This window comes from Acanthochromis polyacanthus, chromosome 11 (genome assembly GCF_021347895.1).
Source record: "Acanthochromis polyacanthus isolate Apoly-LR-REF ecotype Palm Island chromosome 11, KAUST_Apoly_ChrSc, whole genome shotgun sequence".
Lineage (NCBI taxonomy): Eukaryota > Metazoa > Chordata > Actinopteri > Pomacentridae > Acanthochromis > Acanthochromis polyacanthus.
Genome location: NC_067123.1, coordinates 10259743 through 10284794, shown reverse-complemented (window position 1 = coordinate 10284794; position 25052 = coordinate 10259743). Strand labels below are relative to the sequence as shown.

Sequence of the window (25052 nt, the reverse complement as noted above, 5' to 3'; positions counted from 1 at the left end):
AAATAGTGATATTACGGTACAGTGCAAAATACAGTTCCAAACATTAAGAATAATCACAATTACTAAAGGGCACAGGAGGACAACTGAACCTTCTTTCTATTCAGTTCTTACTTTAGTTTGTATGGTATGTTTGTATGGACAGTTCAGGAGGCCAGAATTACTACACAGATATGTAAATGAATAGAAATTTAAAATAATTTCTAGATCTGGTTGTTTTGATCATAAAGTGAAATATTAGCTTGTTCAGTTCCAGATATCTGTGACTAAATGTTTTGCACCTTTTGCAGAGAAACAGTGATCTGTAAGTTGTAATGTGTAAATGATAAAATGAGACATAATATTATTTTTCTAAAGACATTTCAGATTGTTCATAATGCTTGGCAAAAAGATAATTAAATGTGAACGTGTAATGTATTTTGTTGCACTAAAACAAAGGGGACAATTAGGAGTTGTACTTATTTATAGGTTATTATGCTGGGCTTTTAATGGTCCTGTCCACTGGAGATCAAACTGACCTGTATGTGGCCCCTGAACTAAAATGAGTTTGAAACCCCTGCATTAAAACAACGACCATAATCACGCACATGAATATGACCATTTGGAAGTCAAAAGCCAGCAGTACAAGTATGGAGTTAGAACAGTCTCATAATTCACAAATGCACACAGAAGAATTCACACATGTGAACTGGGATTCACAAATGTAAACTGCAATCCACAAATAAATTAAGAAAGTTCACAAATGTATTTCTGGATTCACAAACTGCTTTTGTGTGTGAATCTTTTTTGAGACTGCTCTGCCGTCAGCTCGATCCACAAAGGTTGTTGCTAGAGTTACGGACCCGTACCCGTAGCCTGTGGACTACGGATACGGCACTTGCCATTTGCCAATCAGATACGCGAGATCTGGTCACATGACTCCCGGTAGACGCTAGCTGTACGGACCCGTAGCATCGGTACGACAGGTACGGACCCTAAACCTGACCCTAACACTAACCCTAACCTTAACCTTTGCTTACCTTTCAACAGTTTGCAGTGGTTAGCAGCTTCTTGACTCGCGAGACTCGCGTACGGGTCCGTATCTGTCTGGCAAATGGAAAGTGCCGTACCCGTAGCCTGTGGGCTACGGATACGGACCCGTATCCGTAGACACTACCATCCACAAATGCATTTTTATACAGGGAATATTGGACGCGCATCGCGAGGTGCATTTCCTTTACAACGATCGATTCGTGGATTATATACCGACTTCAAGACATGTTTTGGACAAAATAGTTTACTGGCTTGTGTCGTCTGGATGTCCAAGGTTGGATTATGGCCGTTTTTTGTGGAGTATTTTCATCTGTGTGTAATAATGAACCCGGAAATGTGAGTCGCGCTGTGTACGTTAAAGCCGTGTACAGAGAAAGGATGGATGGATATTCGTTGTTTGTCGGACAAATGTGTTTATATTATCCGCTGTGGTAATCACATCTGAAAGTGGTTTATACCGGTGGATTCATGAGAATCTAAGCTTTCCATCGGCCTATAATGTTTATATATTCGTGTTTGCAGTCTTCGGACATTCTTTAAATTCCTATGCAAATTAGTAGGTGTACCGCCGGCGGTACACTGAAGTTTAACGGGTTAAAAATGCTCGAGTTTGCGCTGCAAACTCCCAGCGCAAACTATATACTCCCAGTCCCGCTTGACTTCTCGCTCAGCTTTTGCCTCCAGCATAAGCCCCGGCCACAAAAAACGTCACAATGTTTGTAAACAAATAAAGGGTCTATTGTCCCCATCAGACGCCATGGTCTCTCCGACGGGCAGCTTCACTCTTCAGCCCAATGACACGGTGAAGTATAACGCTGTGCGGACGCGTTCATATGATTGGCTGAACAGTACACCCACCCCCACGTGGGGTGAGTTTTTGTGATTGGCTGAAAGGAGGGAGACATCTGATTGGCTACAGAAACTTCCGTGTTGAAAAAAATGCATTTGTGGATCGAGCTGACGGCAGAGCAGTCTCAAAAAAGATTCACACACAAAAGCAGTTTGTGAATGCAGAAATACATTTGTGAACTTTCTTAATTTATTTGTGGATTGCAGTTTACATTTGTGAACCCCAGTTCACATGTGTGAATTCTTCTGTGTGCATTTGTGGATTGCAGTTTACATTTGTGAGTTCTTCTGTGTGCATTTGTGGATTGCAGTTTACATTTGTGAGTTCTTCTGTGTGCATTTGTGAGTTATGAGACTGTTCTAACTCCATATACAAGCAGTTTCAATTTTAAACTTCATCACATGCAGATGCTAAATGAAAGTTTTTTAAAGTGCTTCTTAAACAGCTTGTTTTTGAGCAATGAATCAAATCAACATATACTTTATTAATCACAATGGAAACTGAAGTAATGTGGTCACCAACAATGATTTTTTTTGCGCTAAAAATAACTCCAGGAACAGATAACACTGTATGTAACTGTAGCTGTGTTTCGTGCTTACCACTTAACAGGAGATGTTTGCTGTATCATCCTCCTCTGAATCTGATTCACTGGAGTCAAGGAAGAAGAATGCTTTGGTCATCCTCAGTTTTGTCTGAAAAAATACATGCAAAGCCATGAGAGGACACATCAGCAAAAGATTATGTATTAAACATTTGTAACTAGCCAATATACAACTTTGCAAGTGTAGTGTCTTATTCTCAAGTATACATTTATTAATATTTAGTATCAGTATACAGTATTACTTTTGAACACACTATTTAGCATGTAAGATAACATGAAATTGTGCAGCTAGCTCACCGTCATCTGATGGAGGGTAAGTTGGTGAAGGTATTTCATCCACTGCATCACTCTCTCCAACATCCAACAACATGAATGCTCTGGCCATCTGCAGTTTCATCTAAAGAAAATGAGACAAAGCCAGGCAGAAGATTATGACAATGGCCACAACAGTGAAAATCTAACATATTCTCAAATTGATAATGTTAATATAAATATGTATATATATGTGTGTGTGTGTGTGTGTGTGTGTGTGTGTGTGTGTGTGTGTGTGTGTGTGTGTACTACATACCACACTATATTCATATATTCATACTCATTTCCTACTATAAAACATGTTTACTTGGTGTGTTACTCGGGTAGTACATACCCAAAAATGTACTATTTTCGGGTATACTTTTCATTAATTGGTGAAATAACGTGAAGTTCTGTAGCTCACCATTGTCTGATGGATGATCATTCAGGAGATGCATTTCTTCAGCTCTTTTGGTATCATCACTGGACGAGACGCGGTCCTTTACAGTGTCTAATCTGGCCCTTCTGAATTTTCTTTCCCAAAATCCGTTGATGAAATGGTGCTTTTTGTGCTCATAATATGAACTACAGCAGAGCTCATTGTCACAGTGTCCACAAAGGCGGCGAGGCTTTTTCTTCTTTTGCTCGGAGAAGCTCATCTTGCAGGCATACATAAAATCTGTTCACCTGGAGAAGCCGGCTTGTTTATTTTCAGACATGCGTCACTGACGTCATCGCGTTAGAGGGCTCGTCCATATAGTCCAATCACATGCGAAGTCACGATCACATGGTGGCCTGGCGAAAACCGCGCGATAAACGGAAATAAATACAGACAAGCAAATCATTTGTTACTTGAGTTCTACAATGGCTTCACGGCATCTTCCATTTGACTCACCCCGAACTCCTGGACGTGACCGGCTTCCTCCACTCAGCCCCGCGACAGACACCGATAAAAAACTATTGAGTGCACTCAGTGGTCTGTCTCGTCAGATGGCACAGATGGAGGAGAAGCTGAACCAGCAACTCGCCATGTCGGACGAGAGGGAACACAGGTTACAGGAGAGGATAGACGCTCTAGAAGCAAAATTAAACAGCCTCTGTAGCGGTGACGGAATAAAGCGAAGAAGACGAGTCGCCACTCCCAAAATTGCGGGAAGAATATATTCCATTTCTAAGATATGTTTTGTGAGTTTTAGCACAATGCTCTGAATTGGTAGTGCTAAGCTCATGCAGTCCTCCTCTTTGTTTTTGCGCTTTTAGGAAACGGTTCGTAGACTGCATAACGCTGAAGGGAACATCATGCGCTATGAACCGGAACAAGGGTGAGACTATTTATTGAAATTGTGTGTTACTTTGAAACTTGTCTTATTAATGACTTATAAAATACCCTACACTTGTTCTCCTGTGAGTAGTAATTGAATATTGTGATCGATTTTCACAGACTGGGCTCGCCTCACAACGATGCAGTCACGACTTATTTAGTGACAAGTCTGGCTGCAAGTCCAGATTTGGAGGCTGTGGAGATAGACGTCCATTTTCCGATTTCATCAACAGCAACAAAAGCTATCAATGGCTGAATATAGCAGGAAATAATAACAATAATAATAACAAAGCTAATAAAGGCTTCATTTTACTCTTTTCCAGCCGCTTGTAAAACCCATTACTCTGCGCAGGAATTTCCGCTATAGTCAACCCGACATGGCGGATCAGGCGGAGGCGATTAAGTCATCTGCCCGGAGTCGGCAGAGAAGAAAGAGAGTAAGAGATATTACTTTGATTCATTTGATTACAGTTTCATTCATGGGAGTGTGTGTTTTATATAAAATGTGGTTAGAATAGTATTGCTGGTCTCTATGATATTATTTTTCTGTTACATTAGTAAATGTATTGATTTCTTGTACTGATTGTGTTCACAGCTGCTGGATGCCAGGAAGACGGTCCTCGCTCCAGACGAAGAGGAGTTCTGGAATGGCATCACAGCAGACATGATGTGGGATGAGGAGGACGGCAGTGTAGATGGCGTACATGGATGGATTGTGTGGCCTCCATCCTTCCGCAGCCAGGAGCTTTCCAACTTGTGTGCTGCCCTACAGGCCAGGCTGGAAGCTGATGGAAGGTATACAGCTCTTCATCACAGACGTTTTTTTACAATGGACAGCCGTCTGAAAGACTGAAGCCATTGAAATACGACAGGGCAGCAGCCAGGAAACATTTAATTCCAGAGCTGATGCCTGAGACCAGCCCGGAGTGACATTCAACAATGTTTTAGTTTTTGTTTTGAAATGTATATATATATATATATTTTTAAACTTTGCACTTTTTTATTTCATTTTTTCCTTTTAATTTTTTTGTATTTTTTTTTAAAAGAACAGCTTATTTTAATTTTGATTTGATTTACTGAAACTGTAGACTGTTCAATAAAGCGCTTGTTTTTCCAACATGTCTCAAAATGTCATTTTTTAGCTCATTGGTTAACAACGACAAGTATGCAGGTTAACTAAGTAGACTCTTTACATGGCCCATATTTATTAATGCCTTATTAAAATATTAATAATAATAAGAATTATTATTATTGTGTGTGTGTGTGGGGGGGGGGGGATTCATGGCCCAAGGGTTGACCAATAGCAACAGATCTTTCAACCAATCATGACACAGTTTTTTTCTGTTGCCATGTCTTGTTTCATCCAATCAGTGACCCGAGTCACGCTACACAGGAAGGCTGGATGTTAATTAGTTTTCACACCTCTGCCATGTCCCAGGTGCGATGTCACTCCCCCCTTTCCCCACCCCCCACCCCACAAATCCATTCCGTTTTAGGGCGTTCTCAGCCCGTTCTGAGTGGTTGTTCACACCCTGAGAACAGTCAAGAACTGTGGAGAACTAGGTAGGTTTTTCAGAATTCACAGGGTCGATAATCTGGCTTTTCATGCAGTGAGAGTTTTTAAATGTTGATAATGCACAAAATGAAGTATGACAGTTGACTGTCAGTCAGAAGATTATTGAGGTCATATTTGTGTCCATGTCAGTCAGCCTTAACAGTAAATCAATAAAATCTCCCTCTCTGTGTCACAGGTGCTCACATCCTACAGAGAATGAACAGCTGTGAATGGGATGATGAAACTGGAGAAATCAGTGCTTTTAATCAATATGGATATGATGGTGAAGACTTCATAGCGCTGGACCTGCAGACACTGACATGGACTGCTCCAAAACCACAGGCAGTCATCACCAAACTCAGATGGGACACAGAGAAAGCTAGACTAGAGAACAATATTTACTACTCCATCCACTTGTGCCCTGACTGGCTGAAGAAGTATGTGCAGTAAGCGAGGAGTTCTCAGAACAGAACAGGTAGAATTACACAACCTGACATACAAACAGTTATGCACTCCATCTGTGTCTATCCACAGGAAGTTATGATCTAGCGGTCTAGAGTCAACTTGGCGTGAGAAACAAACACACAGTATTAGTGAGGTCAGGCAGTTTATTGCTTAGTGATATAACAAATTAAAAGGTGGAAAGAAAAGAAAGAAAACAGGACTGATGGGTGCTGCTAACTCAAAGAACCAATGAACACCAATAAAAAACTAGGTAAAACAAAATCTAAACTAAACAACTAAACTAAACCATGCAACAAGATAGCAACACCCATGTGAATAACAAAAATAACTAAACAAGTGCCTCAAAGCACATATTACCTACGAGTTGTCATTTCTCAATATCTACAGAAAAGAAAAGACACAGATAACTCCTAGCCTAGTTAAGCAGCAGCTAAGAGAAGTTACATATTTCACAAAGAACACAAGACATGAGAGGCACTGAGTAGAGCTGCTCGTGTTAAATCACAGCCGCCTGGACTGTGAGTTGGGCTGTGGATTTAAACCCTAGATGTGTTGATTGCTGCAGTTGGACTGGATGAAGGTGGAGGGAGCTGGGTGGTGGTCCAATCAGGTATGGCATTAGGCAGGAAGAGGAACAAGCTTCAGAGCAGGCTGAAGCTCCAGGTCAATCATCCCTGATTGGAGACAGGTGGGCTGTGGAGCTCCTCAGCCCAGAAAGTCAGCACAAACCATCAGCACCACCACTCATGAATTTACATTCACCAGGGGCTGTAACAGAAACACAACACATCCAGAGAGGTATACTATGAAGCTGGTTTGACATAGCTGGGCTTTCTTTGTGTTAGTTGGCTCGACAACAACCCAGTCGGAGTTATCGGGTATCATGAAGGTGGTTATCAACTTTGTTTGTGAACTCAGACTTTCTGGTGCAAACTCTGATCTGTCAAATTCATTAAGACTCATCAGTTTCTCTCCCCAGATCTTCCCTCAGTGTCTCTCCTCCAGAAGACTCCCTCCTCTCCGGTCACCTGCCATGCTACAGGTTTCTACCCCGACAGAGCTGACTTGTTCTGGAGGAAAGATGGAGAGGAGCTTCATGAGGACGTGGACAAAGGAGAGATCCTCCCCAACCATGATGGAACCTTCCAGATGAGTGTTGACCTGAAGATTTCATCATTTGCACCTGAAGACTGGAAGAAGTACGACTGTGTGTTTCAGATGTCTGATGTCAAAGACAATATCATCACTAAACTGGACAAATCAGTGATCAGGACTAACTGGGGTAAGTCAGTCAAAACAGTGGAGTCTGGAAATGAAACACATTTAACTCCGTTCTGAAGTAGAGATGAACTCTAAGGGTTGTGTTTTGGTTTCAGTTTCTCCATCAGGGTTTCCTGCTGGTGCTGTCATTGGAGTAGTTGTAGGTCTGCTGCTGTTGCTCTGCATCGCTGGACTCTTCATGTGGAGAAAGAAGACTAACGGTACACAGTAACACAAGAACAGCTGTCCTGCCTTCACATGCAAAGCAGAAATCTTTAACATAAAAAATATATAAAGAAATATAAAAGCATAATTTTAACTACAGTCATCTCTCATCTTTATTTTCAGGGTTCAGAGCTGCTAACAGTAAGATTTTCTGATGTTTACTGTAGATCTGTAATCAGTCTGATCTTTACAGTCTTGTCTGTTGGGTTTTGAACTCAAACTTTGTTTTTGTTTTTTTTAGCCTCAGAATCTGCAGACAGTAACTCAGATTCCATTTAACTTATTACTGCCCGGCAAAACTGCCTTTGCCGGAAGGTATTGTTTTCACCTGCATGGTCTTGTTTGCTTGCGTGTTTGTCTGTAACAATTTGATTTCCGCACGATAACTCCATAAAATATTGATGTTGCATCACCATATTTGGTACACAGGTCTACCATAATAAGACACAGGTCAAGTTCACATTTGGTGACCGTGACCTCATTTTCAAGGTCACAGGGGTCATCTTTTTCGCTGGGCGGTCCAAGTTTGGTCAAACTTCTAGTTCATTTCTTAATCCATCCTGACAGACTCTCAGAGAAGATTGGAGGAGGCGAGTAAACTCCAGAATTTGGGATTCTGTCAAAACCTTTATTTATCTAATACTTTAGTATCTAGTACTTCATTCTGTTTGCAATTATTAAGCCTCTGAAACTAACCCAAGTTGGAAACTCTTATCTGTCCAGTTTCATTTTCTGTCCAGTTTTGTGCAAAAAATAACACTGTATTTTATAACACTGAGTAGAAAACTCATGTGTCACATGGCAGTTGGGACTGATTGTATTGTTGTTTTAGAAATTAATTTTGCATGTGTTGAATGTTTTGTGTGGGTTGAATTATTGGTGGTTTAAGTTGTATTGCATGTTTTTAGATGTCCCACGGCCAGTGAACGCCTCTTATGAGGAAATCTGCTGCACCTGCCAGGTTCTCCCTTCCTCCTTACAGGAGCCAATGGACGCCAGAGAAAGAGGCTCCGGGCTGGAAGGAGAGAGCTGTAAAAAAAAAAAGTCTGTGGAGGACAACAGAGAGAGGACAGTTGGACAAGAGGGGACAAGAGGAGACGGCCCCAGGCTGGGGACCGGGGTAGAAGGGAACGCCGAAGCTGAGCAGACAAAGGCTCAGAATGTTACGACGGATCACACTTGCAGCGACAGGGCCAGTAGCCCTGCCTAGTGTGTGAGTATCCCTTTGGGCTTTACCGTAACGTTCTGGTGCGTGTACATCCCCATGAGACGGTTGATGGTATGAGACGTCCGTACTGGCAGTGGGTCTGTGTGTTACAGGTGGCCTTCAAGAAGAAGAGTCTGGGCCCAGAAGAAGACTGCTGGACGCTGAAGCTTCTGCACCTCGTGCACCTTACCCCCTGTCCCCCTGGGTTTTAACTATGGATTTTAAGACAGAGACTGTCTGTTTTAATGGACATTCCCCTCGCAGGCTGTTAGTTTGGGTGACGCTATTTAGAAGTTGTACCAGTTTATTGGCATGTTAAAGAACTACTTCTGTAATTAAATGACTGCTTGCACCGGCATCTTGTTTCCTGCCCTCTGTTTATAATTATCGCTGTTAAGGTGCTCCGCCCGATAGGTAAAGAACCTGGAACAAAAATTTACAATAACATTTACCTGGTCATTCCACTCCTCCACGGCACACACCCCGTGACACATGTATGTAAATCTTGTGAGAAAATGAGATGGCCGCAATCTCCCAGTTAAAGTTTGTTGATTTGTTTTGTTTGTTTAGTTTTTGTTATGGGGAGAAAAAAAGAGGGGACTATGAGGTTGTAAACCTTGCTAATAAAAATCATGAATTAAAAAAAAGAAATAAGAACAGAGCTGCAACATTCTCCATTTCTGCAACTTATACATCTATATTGTTGATAAGCTGCTGATTATTAGTGAATTCAAACAGTTAATTCACAAACAATTTTTCTTACTCAAAAATCCGATCTCAACAACTCACTCTAAATGTTAGTAACTCATAGTTTTACTCACAATGTAGCTATGGAACAGAAACAACATATAGCAGTCACTTTATAGTCACATTACGTAGAGAAACACTACAATCACAGGTACATGAAAATATACAACTCTAAAATTAATGTTTGGTTAAAAAAATGCTGTTTATTTATAGTGTTTATTTGATGAAGACCATAGCACAAGAGTGTCCAAAAGTTTTTTCAAAGAGGACCAGATTTGATCATGTGAAAATGTCCGAGGGCCAACCATCATGCTGACATAGCTGAATGCTAATGCACTGTATTTATGTATGCCTTACTCCGTTACACTGGGCTGCACTCCACTCGTTACTTTTTATTTACCACATTAGATATGCTTTATTTTGCTGGAGAGATGCCCCAGCAGATCTACCACATGACTGTGTTTCACCAATCAGATGACGCAACAATAATCACGTGACTCCGTTTCACCAGAAGTCGCCCTGCAGTCACATTAGCGACATAGCGGCACAAACTCTTCACACATACCAGAAAGGGAATGAAAAAACGACATTTTCGAGAAATTTGATCTTGCTTAGGAGTCCGACAACATTAGCATAGCATTAGCATGATATCTCCATCTTTTGTCTTCTGTTTACTAAAGCGGGCGAAGTGAAGCGTGACGTCACGCTTGATAGGTACGCGTGATACGGGGGGAGGATACAGCACTCACATACAGTCTATGTCATATACTCTATGAGCATGCTGTAAATCTTGTCACTGGAAGTATTTTGCACTGATCAAACATACAAACATTACCTTACCACAATTATTTCTTTCAAAAGCTTTATGTTTTGAAAAACTGAGATTTGGAAATTTGCATTTTTTGTGCCTTAACTTGTCATTTTGTAAAGATGTTGCTTATTTTGCTATTTGTTTTAATTTTATAATTTGGAAATACCAGATTTGGCACAATAATTTACATTTTTGTCTTCCTGATCTCATCATTTCTAAAAAATAAATCGGACATTACAATCAAACAGTTACTCAGTACTTTCAGTACTTGAGTAGTCTGTTCACCAAATACTTTTTTACTCTTGAGTAATTTTTTGGATGACAACTTTTTACTTCTATTGAGTGATATTATTTTGAAGTAACGTTACTCTTAAGTACAATTTTTTGGCTACTCTACCCACCTCTGGTACTGCAATCCAGATCTCAGCATCATCCTTCACCTGAGTGCCAGTAAGATACCTGTTTTGGTCATCTCAGATTAATTAATACTAATTTGTCAGTGTGTTAAAGGTGCAATAGAGTTCACAGAGAATAAGTTGATTTCTGAATCTCATCTCAAAGTTGTCAGTATCTGACAGTCTGAGTTGCCAAACCAGCGTCGGGTTGAGACTCAGAATTTACATGTTGCCTTTTTAATTTGTTTTCTGTTGGTCAAAACCACATTTCAAAATATATGCACTTGGACTTATGACACTTTATGTATTGTAATGTTGTTGTTTTGTACCTGTAGGTGTGACATACTGGACCACTGAACACCTTCTCTTCCAACAGTTTCATGTTTTTCTGACATTCTAGATTAATACTGAAGACATCAAAACTATGAAAGAATGAATGGAATTTATGTAAACAAAAATGTTACAGTAATTATCAGCTTTCTGGGTCATTCCACATCAACTCAGCGAGGTTAGAGCCTCCGATTAGCTTCAGAATCTCTTGAATCTTTGTAGGAATGATCTTTGACATGTCAAACTGACAGCGAGCATTTTTTTTAGCTGAAATTCCAACATTTACATAATTTTGCACCAAATATAAATTATCAATAAATATTTTGCAAGCTGGAAATTGAACCGAGATGCCACTTTTACATGTCCATTTCTGTTCAGAAGTTTGTGAATAGAGAGAATACAGCAAATACTGGGTACAAGGAGACTGGTGCCAAGTTTGATTATCCTGACTTCAGCACTTGCAGAGATATCTGACCGGACATACACACACACATACTTACCCAGCCAGATACCGAAGCGAATGCAGTAACCCCGCTGACGTACGTCAGGCGTGGTTAAATATATGGAGCTAAATAAGCCCAGCATTTTCTTTGAAAATCTTCAAAACTCTGGACACCTGTTGCTCATAGCTTGTCATATGCTTGTTTTGACTTGTCTAGTCTCTTTACATTGAATTTCTTATACACGGCAACAGTCTCTTGGAAAATTAGGAAAACATAATAGTTTTGCATTTCAATGAAGAAATATTGCAATTTCCTGTCCTAGAAGTGGTGACCTTCACAGTCAACTTTCCTGTTTTTTTGTTTTTTTTGTTTTTTGTTTTAAATCTACAGTTGCCATTTGTGGAATTGGCTGGAAAGAGTCACTGGGGTCACAAACAGGGTCACAGGTGGCAACAGAGTGTTGCTGACACTATGTGGTGGTACAAAAATTGCAGCTTGTAACTGCACCTATTTGACAGCGCAGGCCATGAATGCAGCATTGTATGACAGAAACTGCAAAAACGAGACTATAAACTCTGATTCTATTTCACTCCGGACCGGACTTTGGACATGTCTAACAGTTCACATGACAACCATCTAGTTAATGGACACACTACCTAACCACATTGGCCAAAATATCTATTCTGCTCCATCTGAGAGGTTTACGCACGGTAACTGTGACTTTTAACTTTTATTTGCTTCATATTTGTTTGTAATATTCATCAAAGTGATTTGGTATGTACAGATTAATGCATTGGTGTTGCAGGCTAACATATTTGGATCCATCGATCAACTGAAACTAGCCTGAAAGACTTGTTGTTTGAGTCCGTCTAATTAGAGACACTTTTTGGAGGAGGCTTTTACAATAACTGTACAGTGGATTTGAAATGTTTCTTGTATGGCCTGTATTTTTTGTAGTTTTTGTGCTTGCTGACAAGCCTGAGGAGTAAATAAATGTTAAAAAATACATCTGTATGAGTACATCAGCCGGCCTAGTTACATTCCTGATGAGAAAGCTCTGTGTAATTATTGTGACTTCAGTAAAGGACTTTCGCCATCTATTTCTTATAACTGGACTGAATTTCTTTACTTTCAGGACTTCCAGGAAGAAAATGAAGAAATTATGGGCTTTACTTTTCTTCTGTCACGTCACATTTTCAGGTAAGCTCTCAGAGTAACTGTTAACCATTACTTCTTCCTGGTGCTGTTTGTTTTTTTCAGTTATTATTGTCTGCAAAGTGCCTGACTCTTTTAGTTTCACTTCACTTTTAAAGTCTTACAAGTATCTTATTAGCACAGATTCAGCCTGACGTGCGCTTGTACAGTCCTGACTTCTGATTATTATTGATGTTATTTTATATTGCCTTTAAATTGGTATATTTATGGCAACATATACTTGCAGCAACTGTCATGACTAAGAGTAAGGGAAAGGATGCTGTCAGTGAGGTGGAGATAAGGGTCTGTTTAATACTTTCTCTGTCAGCCTTTTTCTAAAGAAGATTGCAAAGTCTCACAATAAGGAAGCTTTCAGTATTGTCATATAAATGAAATAAAATAAACCTTAACTGATCACTAGATGACAAATTCACATGTTTCATCATCACAAGGACAGAAATAAGCACACACAAATAGTGATGTAGAGGGAGTGTTATATTTCAATGGATTATCTGGTGGCTTAATGAGCTGCACATCTGACACAAGCCATCACAGAGTGGAAGAGGATACTTGCTTTTCATTTCATTCTTCATTATAATTAATATGTCATTCCACATGAGCACATCTCTGTTGTACACACATGTACGATAGGAGAAATAGGTTTTAAAATATTCCATGTTTTTTTCTAGTCCATTGTGATTTGGTAGATTTTAAAATATAAAGAGACAAAATTCAAAAGCTGAAAATCTTCTTTTTCCTCCAGTGAAACACTCCTTGCTGTATTTCCTCACGGCAACTTCTGGAGTCCCAGAGTTACCAGAGTTTATGGGTTATGCAGTGGTTGATGATTTTCAGGTGGGTTACTATGACAGCAACATCGAGACAGCTGAACCCAAAGTGGACTGGAGAAAGTTCGTGAAAGAAAACCCACAACACCTGGAGTATTATAATAACGAATGCTATGTAAGCCAGCTGTTCTTCAGAGTCACCATTGAGAGCTTGATGAAACGCATGAACCAAAGCGGAGGTAAGATATTTTTAAAAATGTTTTCATTGCTGAAATGTGTTGACCCTCTGTTGGAAGATGCTACACTAAATATCAGCCCTTCTTCAGTGTTTTGTAGGACAAGTCTTATTGACTTGGAGCCACTTCTATTACATTTGTGAAGCGAATAGAAGAATCTTTCTCTAAAAATGCCATGTGTTGTTTGTGTACAGGCGGCCATGTCGATTTTAGGCCTGAAAACAGCAGAAATGTCAACTCTGTTACCTGTCAACTATGTTACCCTGTAAAGGTAACCTAGAGGACTAAGACTAACATAGTTGACACTTATGATACGCTCTTGTAGTTTTGAGGAGTTTATTCAAGCCATGTGTTGTCTTTGAGTCAAAAATGACCCTCTACTATGTTTAGGAGCATAGAAAACCTCAAAATGACCTTTCTCAACTTGAAATTTGTTAGAATTAGGTTTAGGATACTTATGGTATTTATGTTAGAAGAAATATACTTAGAATAGAATACTTGCTTTTAGATTTTCATTAATTTATCATTGAGTGACTGTGAAACATATGTGCCTTTTGAACCATAACTCTGTATGTACTTTAAACCATGATTCTACGTGTACTTTATGGCAGAAACATGTAGACACACTACATACCGAGAGGTGACCAGAACTAGGCCTTCTAGGTGATAAAGATAGCGGACACAAATACCCCATGTCTGCCTCTGAAGGTCTTTCTGTTAATAACTTACTGCTTGTGAAGAAGGTTTTTTTTTTTTCTTCACACACACACACACACACACACACACACACACACACACACACACACACACACACACCACACACACACACACACACACACACACACACACACACACACACACACACACACACACACACACACACACACACACACACACACACACACACACACACACACACACACACACACACCACACACACACACACACACACACACACACACACACACACACACACACACACACACACACACACACACACACGAAGGTAAGGTAAATAAGGTTTTAATAAGGAAATAAAACAGATTCTTAAATAAGGAAGCAGGTGGGAAACAGCAGAGAAATCTAACTAAATAAAACTGACTACTCTAACAGAAAACGGACCTGAAGGCAGAGGTTAAACACAACATAAAACTAGGTTGAATCAAGAGGGGAAGGATGCTTACTGAGTCCAGTCCAGAGTCTTGCGAGACAGAGTCCAAGGGGAAAACTGAGTCCGGGAGTGACATGCAGCAATGGAGAGCAGAGTGAAGCAGATGGCAGGACGCGAGAGAAGCAGGGAGGGTGAATCAATGAGCCGGCAATCAGCTGTGAGTGGAGCCGGGCTTTTATCTGATGCTGATCAGTCATTTGTGCCAGCTGTGTAGAGCAGCACAGCTGATTGCCATCTGGCTGATGAGTCAGCTCAGAGGGCTGAAACAGGGGAACTGTGACACAGATAAATGACATAGAGGTGCATCATTGCCCATCCACGACCCCACAAAATTCTAATTCACAGACAAAATATGCATGCACACAAGCATGCACGCACGCACTCACACACACACAATTTGGGTTCTGGCATATTAGTGTAATTAGGATACAATGGCTTGCAATATTTTGCTTTCAAAATGTTGGAACAATGCAGCACACTTATATTGTTAAATATTTTGACACAATAGAGCACTATGATTTTTACTCAGTGTAATGCACTTTTATTTTTTGCTTAATGCAGTGCACTTTTGTTTTTTTTTCAAAATACACTATTGTCAAAAAGTTCACATAGTGCATTTTTCGTGTGAGCAATTTTTCATACCATTGTTGTAGGTTTTTTTGTAGGATCACTATTTAAGTTTACAGTGTCTGTGTAAGTTAATAAACTAGCAAGTGATCCATGTAAACTAGTCTGAGTCCGTATTATTTGTTTACATCACTATGATATCAAAAGGTCTTAATTAAATCTACAAGAGATAGAATATTGAGTTTGTTAACATAAAATTATAATTTATACAGTTCATAATTATGTTATTTGATAAATAAATCATTATACTTATTCATGTCGAGTCAACTGGACATGACTATGTTCAGTCAACTATATCAACTATGATACCATGCTGTCAACTGAGTTACCATTATGTTTCTGAAGAAAAATATTTATTTAAATTTGACAGTATTCAAAACTCAAAGTAAAAACCTTACAAACTTAGTAGCTGTGAAATATATAGCTCAGTATATTTTAATCAAGAAAATTACCATGAAGTATCATGGAGTTTTTGGGAAAAATATCTGATCTGTTAAGTGCATTCTGTGAAATTAGGAGTTTTAATTTAAAAAAAGTCTGTTTTCTTGAATAATTGGGGATTATCATTGAAAATGTAGATAAGTTGACACATTCTTCTAAGAACAATTTGTTTAAATATCTTGTGGCGAAGAAGAGGGAGACACAAGCTAGTTGCTGGTGAGTGAACTTTATTCTTCTCCAGCCACACACAGAATGCCACCAAAACAATGTCAACAACAAACTATGGGGGTCTCAGGCACGCCCCCTAAACCACCACGTCCAATGGGTGAGAGAACCACTATAACCTGTAGACTACACAGCTCCCCCCAAACACCCAGAAGAGAACATGGCATGTAAATTAACATCTCAACGGGGGCCTAATAGGCCTCCCATAGCGGCTTGCGCCGGACCACCATCGAGTCAGGGGAAGGAACCTGCAAAACAAGGTGCTCATCAGAACAGTGGGCAGGAACAATGTCGTCCATTACAGGATGAGGAACACAATCAGTACGATCGGACAGAGCCGGAGGCCGGGAAGGAAGACAGTCGCGACGAGGAACCTGGCCCAGCAACACAGCCTCGCCTGCCACAGCATAAGCAGGCTTAAGTCGATCCACAGACACCAGCTCTCTGCGCCCGCCCACATCCAAAACAAAACCTTTGGCACCGTGCTCAAGCACGCGGAACGGACCATCGTAAGGAGGCTGGAGGGGCGAGCGGTGGGCATCGCGACGTACAAAAACCAAACGGGCAGACATGAGAGCTGTAGGCAAAAAGACCCGTGGGAAACAGTGGTGCATAGGGCCTGGGGCTAAAGAACCGCCGGACGAAAAGGGGTCCACCGCAGAACGGAGACACAGCTCGGCTGACTCCAGCAAAACTCACCCGGGACACGGACCTGCTGGCCAAACACCAACTCCGCAGAGGACGTGTTAAGATCCTCTTTCGGAGCCGCGCGCAACCCGAGCAGGACCCACGGTAAGCGATCCACCCAACTGTCACCCACGAGCGTAGCGCGCAGGGCTGCCTTGAGCGAACGATGGAAATGTTCACACAACCCGTTAGCCTGAGGATGGTAACCTGTAGAACGGTGTACCTGGACCCCCAAGGAACGTGCCATCCCTGACCAGCGCTCCGAAATAAACTGAGGGCCCCTGTCAGAAGTAACGTCTAACGGTACACCAAAACGGGCCACCCAAGCAGAGAGGAAGGCACCAACCACATCGGTGGATGCAGTGGAGGACAGGGGAACCACCTCGGGCCACCTGGTGGTCTGATCCACCATAGTGAGCAGGTGAGTGAAACCTTTGGAAGGCGGCAGGGGCCCAACTAGGTCCACGTGCACATGGTCAAAACGCCTGGCAGGAATTGGAAAAGGTTCAAGAGGGGCACCTTGGCACGCTGGCACGCAGCACAACATGCCGCCCACTCCTTAACGTCTTTACGAAACCCAGGCCACACCCGGATGCGAAAGCAAATGAACAGAGTCAAAAACGCGCTGCCGCCAACCTGCCGGAACCACAGGTCGAGGCCACCCTGTGGAAACATCACACAGGAGTGCAGGACCCCCTTCCTGCAACAACAACCTCCTCAAGCTTAAAGCCTGAACCGACAGAGTGAAGAGCAAGGATATCCGGATCCCTGGGCTGTTCGGCGGCCATAGCTGAAAAATCCGTCCCGAGGAGCACGGGGCAAACGAGCACACGTGAAAGACAGTCCGCAACTGAATTGGACTTCCCCACGACATGACATATGTCAGTAGTGAACTCAGAAATGGCCGCTAGGTGACGCTGTTGACGTGCCGACCAGGGTTCCATTACTTTAGCCATGGCAAACGTCAGCGGCTTATGGTCCACGAAGCCCTCCATGCCGAGTAGCCAAAAACAGGGCCAACAACTCATGGTCAAAAACGTTGTATTTACGTTTGCAGTCCCGTAACTTGTGGCTAAAAAATGCGAGAGGCTGCCACGCGTCTGCCACCCGCTGCTCCACAACAGCCCCCACCGCTAAATCAGAAGCATCAGTCGTGAGGGCGATCGGAGCACTAGGGTCAGGATGAGCTAGGAGAGCTGCATTAGCTAAAGCAGACTTAGCCCCCTCAAAAGCAACAATCCGGTCCAGAGTCCAGACGACAGCGTCAGCAGCTTTCCTGGAATGCAAGGCATCATAAAGCGGCTGCAGGAGATGAGCGGCACGGGGAATGAACCTATTGTAGATGTTCACCATGCCCAAAAACTCCTGTAGGGACTTGACCACCACTGGGCAGGCGAAATCCGCCACAGCCTGAACCTTAGCCGGCAATGGAACAGCGCCATATGCCGAAATGCGATGACCTAAAAAATCGATCACCGGCAACACAAACTGGCATTTGACTGGGTTGACAATCAGGCCGTAGGCATCCAAGCGTTGGAAAACCTCTTTGGGGTGCGCACGGTGCTCTTCCAGGGATGAGCTGGCCACCAAAATGTTGTCCAGATAGACGAACACAAACTCTAAGCCGCGCAACACCGAGTCCATCAACCTCTGAAAAGTCTGCGCTGCACCTTTAAGGCCAAAGGGCATACGGAGGAACTCGAAAAGCCCGAATGGGGTGATCACCGCTGTCTTTGGCACATCCTCTGCACGCACCGGGACCTGATGATAACCACGCACCAGGTCCACCTTAGAGAAAACTGAGGCACCGGACAACCGAACCGAGAAATCCTGTATGTGAGGAATAGGGTAACAGTCTGGTGTTGTCGCATTGTTCAGATGGCGGAAGTCACCGCACGGGCGCCAAGAGCTGTCTGCTTTAGGCACCATGTGGAGGGGCGACGCCCAGGGGCTGTTAGAGCGTCTCACAATCCCCAGCCTCTCCATGGTAGCAAACTCCTCCTCAGCGCAAGCTAGCTTTCCCGTGTCAAGACGCCACGCGTGCGCAAAAACCGCCAGACCACTAGTGGGGATAAAATGTTCCACACCATGTTTAGCGACTGTGGAGGAAAAGGCAGGAGTGGTCAAGGATGGAAATTCAGCTAGGAGACACTGAAAAATATCTCCAGACGCCGAAAAACTTGCGTGCATCACCGGTCCTCCTCCCCCGGCCTCACATGGAACAGTGGCAAAAGTTACAGCGTCAATAAGCCTGCGGTTAGCAACATCAATTAACAAACCATGAGCACATAAAAAATCAGCACCGATGATTGGAACAGTCACAGAGGCAACTACAAAGTCCCACTCGAACTCATCCGTGGAAACAAACAGTTGTCCGTTTCGTGCCAAAAGTCTCAATCGGTGAGCCGTTAGCTGCACTTAGCAGTGGTCCGCCTCCACGGTCCGACCTCCCTGGACTGGTGGAGTGCACCAAACTCTTCTGAGAACCTGAGTCAACCAGAAAACGCTGTCCTGACAGAGAGTTTTTAATAAATAGCAGCTCACCTCGTTCATCAGCGCTCACAGTGGCCACTGTGTTTCCTGACACCTCAAACGCACATGGGGGTACACAGCGCTTTGCTTTGTTGCCAAACCTCCGGTGGTAGAAACACAGGGGGCTCTCACGGCGACGAGTCCTCACGCCGACTGCAGACACTACTGCCGGGTCCTCCACCGTCCTCTGCCGGGCCTCCACCGCCGTACTCTGCACCGCGAAACGTCTGGTAGCCAACAGGATCCAGTCAGCTTCTTCCGCCAGGCCACGGTAATCGCCGGCGGCCAGACGAGGAGAGTTAGCTAAAGCCGCTCGAACTTGCGGTGGGAGCTGTCGCAGGAAAATGTGCGGGAAAAGGAACCCCACGTCATCCGAACCCAGGAGAGACAGCATATTGTCCATAAGGTCCACAGCTGTACCGTCCCCCCAAACCAGGCAGGCTGAGGAGTTTATCCGCCCTCTTGGCAGAGGAAAGGCAGTATCTCCGCAGCAGGAGCTGCTTCAGAGCCGCATACATCCCACTCTGAGGGGGGTTATGGAGCAGTGACATAACCCTGCGAGTGGACTGCTGGTCTAGGGCTGCGACCACCAGATAGTACCTGGAGACATCTACGTCCACACCTCGTAGATAGAAAAGAGATTCGATGTGTTGAAACCAGGACGCCGGGTCGCTGTGCCAGAATTCTGGAAGCTTAATGGCGGCCGGGGCAGCGGAGAACGAAGCCAACTGTGGGAGCTAGAGAGACGAGGAGGCCGAATCCGCAGCCGCAGTCGAAGACGAAACACTCCCTTCTGCCGGTTCAGTCATGCTCAAATCGGGGTCACCAATGTGGCGAAGAAGAGGGAGACACAAGCTAGTTGCTGGTGAGTGAACTTTATTCTTCTCCAGCCACACACAGAATGCCGCCAAAACAATGTCAACAACGAACTATGGGGGTCTCAGGCACGCCCCCTAAACCACCACGTCCAATGGGTGAAAGAACCACTATAACCTGTACACTACAATCTGACATTTACCCAAAGTTAAAGATCTACAGTTTTTGTCCGTAACATAGTTGACCAAATAATTAGTTAACATCTCATTTTTTTACATAAATATCTGGAATCAGTTATGCCTCAGCTTGGCAATTACTAAAAACACAATTTTCAGGAATACTTTGTAAGGAAAAAATAATGTACCAGGAAAAAAAATTTTCAGAATTTTTCAAACTCAAAAGGTCCCACAGTTTTATATTGACCCACATGATAAATGTATCTGTTGTACACGATGGTCTTCCTTCATCTGCACATTCACCCTGTTAGGCCACAGAACAAGACTATACAGCTGACACACAGGGGGCCTATTTAACGAAGCAGTTTTAGTGAAAATTCTGAGTTTGTTAACCCTGAAATGAGGAAAACTCAGAGTTTTCCGTTTCACGAAGTGAGGTAACTCTAACCAGGGAATGCGGGGTAACTCGAGCCTGTTTCACAAAGAGGGGTAACTTAAACTCTCGGTCAGTTACTGCAGTAACAGACTCTGTGACTCTAACCTGCTCGCCAGCATGTTTATCTCGCAAAACTTCAAGTTTCTCTCCGTCTCCGCCCTCTTTCAGCCTCACACGCTGTTTCATTTCCTCATTCATTCAGTCTGTAAGCGAGCGAGTTTTGGCGTAGAACAGCTTTTATTAACGATCCAGTGGATAAAGGAGCAACATTACTGGACAGACAATTAAATATTCTTCAGTAGATTGTTATCAGACCGAGCATAAATGTTCTTGCATTTCCAGACAATTATCGGTTTGAGCGGTGCCGTTTCATAATCATTTCAAGTCCATAATCTAAATAAACAACCTAATCCGTCCTTACATTTACATTACCAGCCGCAGTCATGCTCTCACATCCAGCAGATATTGTGTGTTGCGCTGCGGTTCTTTGCAAATGAAAGTTTTTATATGATGTCAGAGATGCAGAGCACTACAGTAAGACAACTGTATGCAGGACAGTCAGAAAAGTTTTCCTGGCTCTGAAACGACTTTTACTTATCATTGTGGACATAAACCTGTCAGAACATCAAGGAGGAGTTCCACAGGATTGCAGATGAATGATGTAGAGATCTGTTAAATTCATTTTAAATCATATTCTGTTAATGACATTGTGCTGCAGCCTCAGACTGGGATTAGTCATTTTAATTTCTTTTAGGATTTCCCAGTGTGATTGGATGCATAGATGCACACACATCCCCATCACAGCTCCCTCACATCATGAATAGGAAGTCCATTCACAGCATAAATGTACAGGTAGGCTACAGGTAGACTGACTACTGTTTCTAAATGTTAAAGACTGCATCATAGTTCAACATCTGTCATTCTCTGCACTGTCCAGATCATATGTGATGCTGCATACATCATTTCTAATGTGGAGGCCAAGTGGTCTGGGTCTGTTCATGACTCCAGCATTTATGGAGAGTCTAACCTGAGCAACAGACTGCAGCGTGGTCAGCAGCCTAAAGATTTTCACAATAGAATTCTCTTGTCTCCCTCCTTTAATATACTCATACATTACAGGAGAGTTTGATGGCCTTCTGCTGGGTGACAGGGGTTACCATGCCAACCCAGGCTGATGACCTCATACCCTGACCCTGAACCAGGCCCCCAACAGAACTTCAACCGGACTTACTGCAGGACCAGAGCCTGGGTGGAGACGACCATAGGCCTGCTGAAAGCCCGTTTTCAGCACCTACATGAGAGTCTGTGATATTACTGTGGCATGTGTTGTTCATAATATTACCACTATTAGAGGAGAGCAACACCCTGCCCTACAAACTGAAGACCCAGATGATGACCCCATCCACCTGTAGCTATCCAGGACAGCAGAGCAGTCAGAGACTGTCACAAATCTAAAGGGCTGGACCTGAGCAGAGAGCCACACTACCAAGGCTGGCTGAATGAAAGTGATTTATTGTTTGGGGGGTGAATAATGGCACGGTGGGGGGAAATCCAGGGTGCAGGAGCGGCTGGTGTAGTTGGGGTTTTGGCCAGAAACGGGGGGGTCCAGGCAGGGACAGAAGTGGTCCAGGCAGGAACGGGGGTCCAGACAGGGAAAACCGGTGACGATTTGGCGGGGAGAGCCGGAGGGGAAGGAGGATGGCGGGGATCCCGGACAGCTGAATGCGTGGTTCTTGTTCAACAATCTGGCAGGGAGTGGAAGGATGAGCCGGTTCTTATTGCAGAGGTGTGTAATCAGGTCGATGTCTGTCAGCTGTCCGGGAGCCGTAGAGGAGGTTGATTGCCTGAGTGGAGTCAGCTGAGAAGCTAGACTCCACTCAGGCACCGAGCTGCAGGGGGAAAGACAGGGCAGAGGAGCGGATGGGAGACAGCAAGACAGACAGGGCAGAGGAGCGGATGGGAGACAGCAAGACAGACAGGGCAGAGGAGCGGATGGGAGACAGCAAGACAGACAGGGGGTGAGAAGGGAGCTCTGACAGTACCCCCCCTTCAACGGGCGCCTCCCGGCGCCCCATGGACCCAACCAAAGAGGGCCCACCGGGGCAACCAAGGAGCAGACAGAGACATGCAGAAGGACACAGGGACCAGACGGAGCGGAAGGGACCAAAAGGACAGGAAGGGCAGAAAAAACGAGGGGAACAGACAGGAGGGAAGGACGGGAGGGACTGAAACGACAGGAGGGATGGGAGGGAGGGAAGGACGGGAGGGACGGGAGGGACTGAAACGACAGGAGGGATGGGAGGTAGGGAAGGACGGGAGGGACGGGAGGGACTGAAATGACAGGAGGGAAGGACGGGAGGAACGGGAAGGACAGGAGGGAGAGAAATGGGAGAGGGACTGAAGGGGACTCTAGGCTGGAGCTGGACCTGGGCTCAACTGGACTGGGAGAGGGAATGAACTAAGACAGGACTAAAGACTGGGCTGGGACTGGGCAGGACTGGACTGGACAGGACTGAGGGCAGGACTGGACTGGACTGGACTGAGGGCAGGACTGGACTGAGGACAGGACAGGACTGGACTGAGGACAGGACTGGACTGAGCGGAGCTAAGGACAGGACTGGACTGGACTGAACTGAGTGGAGCTGAGGGCAGGACTGGACTGGACTGGACTGAGGGCAGGACTGGACTGAGGACAGGACTGGACTGGACTGAGGACAGGACTGGACTGGACTGAGCGGAGCTGAGGACAGGACTGGACTGGACTGAACTGAGCGGAGCTGAGGGCAGGACTGGACTGGACTGGACTGAGCGGAGCTGAGGGCAGGACTGGACAGGACTGGACTGAACTGAGCAGAGCTGAGAGCAGGACTGGACTGGACTGAACTGAGCGGAGCTGAGAGCAGGACTGGACTGGACTGAACTGAGCGGAGCTGAGGGCAGGACTGGACTGGACTGGACTGACTGAGGGCAGGACTGGACTGGACTGGACTGACCAGGCAGTAGCTCTGGGGGTCGGCCCGAAGGCAGAACTGGCCGGGGATGGACTGGGCGGAGGGTCCGCTCGGAGGACGGACCGTAGGCCGGACCGGCTGGGGATGGACAGGGCGGAGGGTCCGCTCGGGAGGACGGACCGTAGGCCGGACCGGCTGGGGATGGACAGGACGGAGGGTCCGCTCAGGAGGACGGACCGTAGGCCGGACTGGCCGTGGATGGACAGGGCGAGACTGGACAGGGCGGAGGGCACGCTTCAGAGGGTGGCCTGGAGGCGGGGCTGGCCGAAGCTGGACTCGCCAGAGGGTCCACCTCTGAGGACGGCCTGGAGACCGGATGGGCCAGGACTTGACAGACAGGGGCCGGCCAGGCAGGAGGAGCCGTATTGGAGGGCGGCCCGAAAACCGGACAGACAGGAGGGGCTGCTCCGGCGGGCGGCCCGGGGGCCGGACAGACAGGAGGGGCCGCTCCGGCGGGCGGCCCGGGGGCCGGACAGAACAGAGGGGCCGCTCCGGCGGACGGCCCGGGGGCCGGACAGACAGGCGGGGCCGCTCCGGCGGACGGTCTGGGGGCCGGACAGGGAACTGGGTTGGAGGCCGGACTGGGGGCCGGCGGAGGCGGGACCCCTCCGGGGGCGAAGCCAGGTCCGGTGGATCCTTCGGGGGCAGGACTGAACACAGCTCCGGGGGCGGCGCAGGATCCAGGGGCCCCTCCGGGGGCGGCGCAGGATCCAGGGGCCCCTCCGGGGGCGGCTCTGGAGGGGAGGCGCAGAGCCTCTTAAGGGACTCGGGGGAGGCCTTAAGCCTTTCGAAGGCTGCCGAGGTCCTGGGGGCTGGAAGCGGGGCGTCAACCACCGTGGGAACAGGAGGCGGAGCGTCGACCACCGCAGGGACTGGAGGCGGGGCGTCGACCACCGCGGGGACTGGAGGCTGGGCGTCGACCACCGCGGGGACTGGAGGCTGGGCGTCGACCACCGCGGGGACTGGAGGCGGGGCGTCGACCAGCGCGGGGACTGGAGGCGGGGCGTCGACCACCGCGGGGACTGGCACAGTCTCCTAGCACAGTGTCTTCGGCGGCCAGGTCTCTCGGCGGGCGGTTCTTCCTGCTACAGGGGTTCTGGAGAGGAGTGGCTGCCAGGGGAAAGCCTTAGAGGGCCAGACTGGTTGGTCAGGGGGGTCTCCAGGAACTCCTGAATGTAGTCA

General features: G+C 45.3%; 3 protein-coding genes across 9 annotated transcripts in view; all 3 read left to right on the top strand.

Annotated features, from left to right (window-relative positions):
- The window catches only part of LOC110969859 (major histocompatibility complex class I-related gene protein-like), a 176500-nt gene that overhangs the window by 108415 nt on the left and 43033 nt on the right, over nt 1-25052 (top strand). Inside the window, exon 3 of one of the 4 annotated variants that reach the window (XM_051956051.1) lies at nt 7092-7154. The exons of the other annotated variants lie outside the window; for them this stretch is intronic. Within the exon in view, the coding sequence (XP_051812011.1) occupies nt 7092-7154 (63 nt within the window). The remainder of the gene's footprint in view (nt 1-7091; nt 7155-25052) is intronic. 4 annotated transcript variants of the gene reach the window in all.
- On the top strand, nt 4233-5018 carry LOC127536239 (uncharacterized protein C14orf93-like). The gene is made up of 2 exons (XM_051956071.1): nt 4233-4529; nt 4688-5018. The coding sequence occupies exons 1-2, from the start codon at nt 4470-4472 to the stop codon at nt 4943-4945; spliced, it is 318 nt and encodes a 105-aa protein (XP_051812031.1). The 5' UTR covers nt 4233-4469; the 3' UTR covers nt 4946-5018.
- The window catches only part of LOC110969857 (major histocompatibility complex class I-related gene protein-like), a 273081-nt gene continuing 260694 nt past the window's right edge, over nt 12666-25052 (top strand). For all 4 annotated transcript variants that reach the window (XR_007945232.1, XR_007945231.1, XM_051956038.1 and 1 more), the window contains exons 1-2: nt 12666-12730; nt 13488-13751. Coding sequence is in view for 2 of the 4 variants with exons in the window: in XM_051956038.1 (XP_051811998.1) it covers nt 12682-12730; nt 13488-13751 (313 nt within the window). In the remaining 2 variants the exon portion in view is untranslated. The remainder of the gene's footprint in view (nt 12731-13487; nt 13752-25052) is intronic.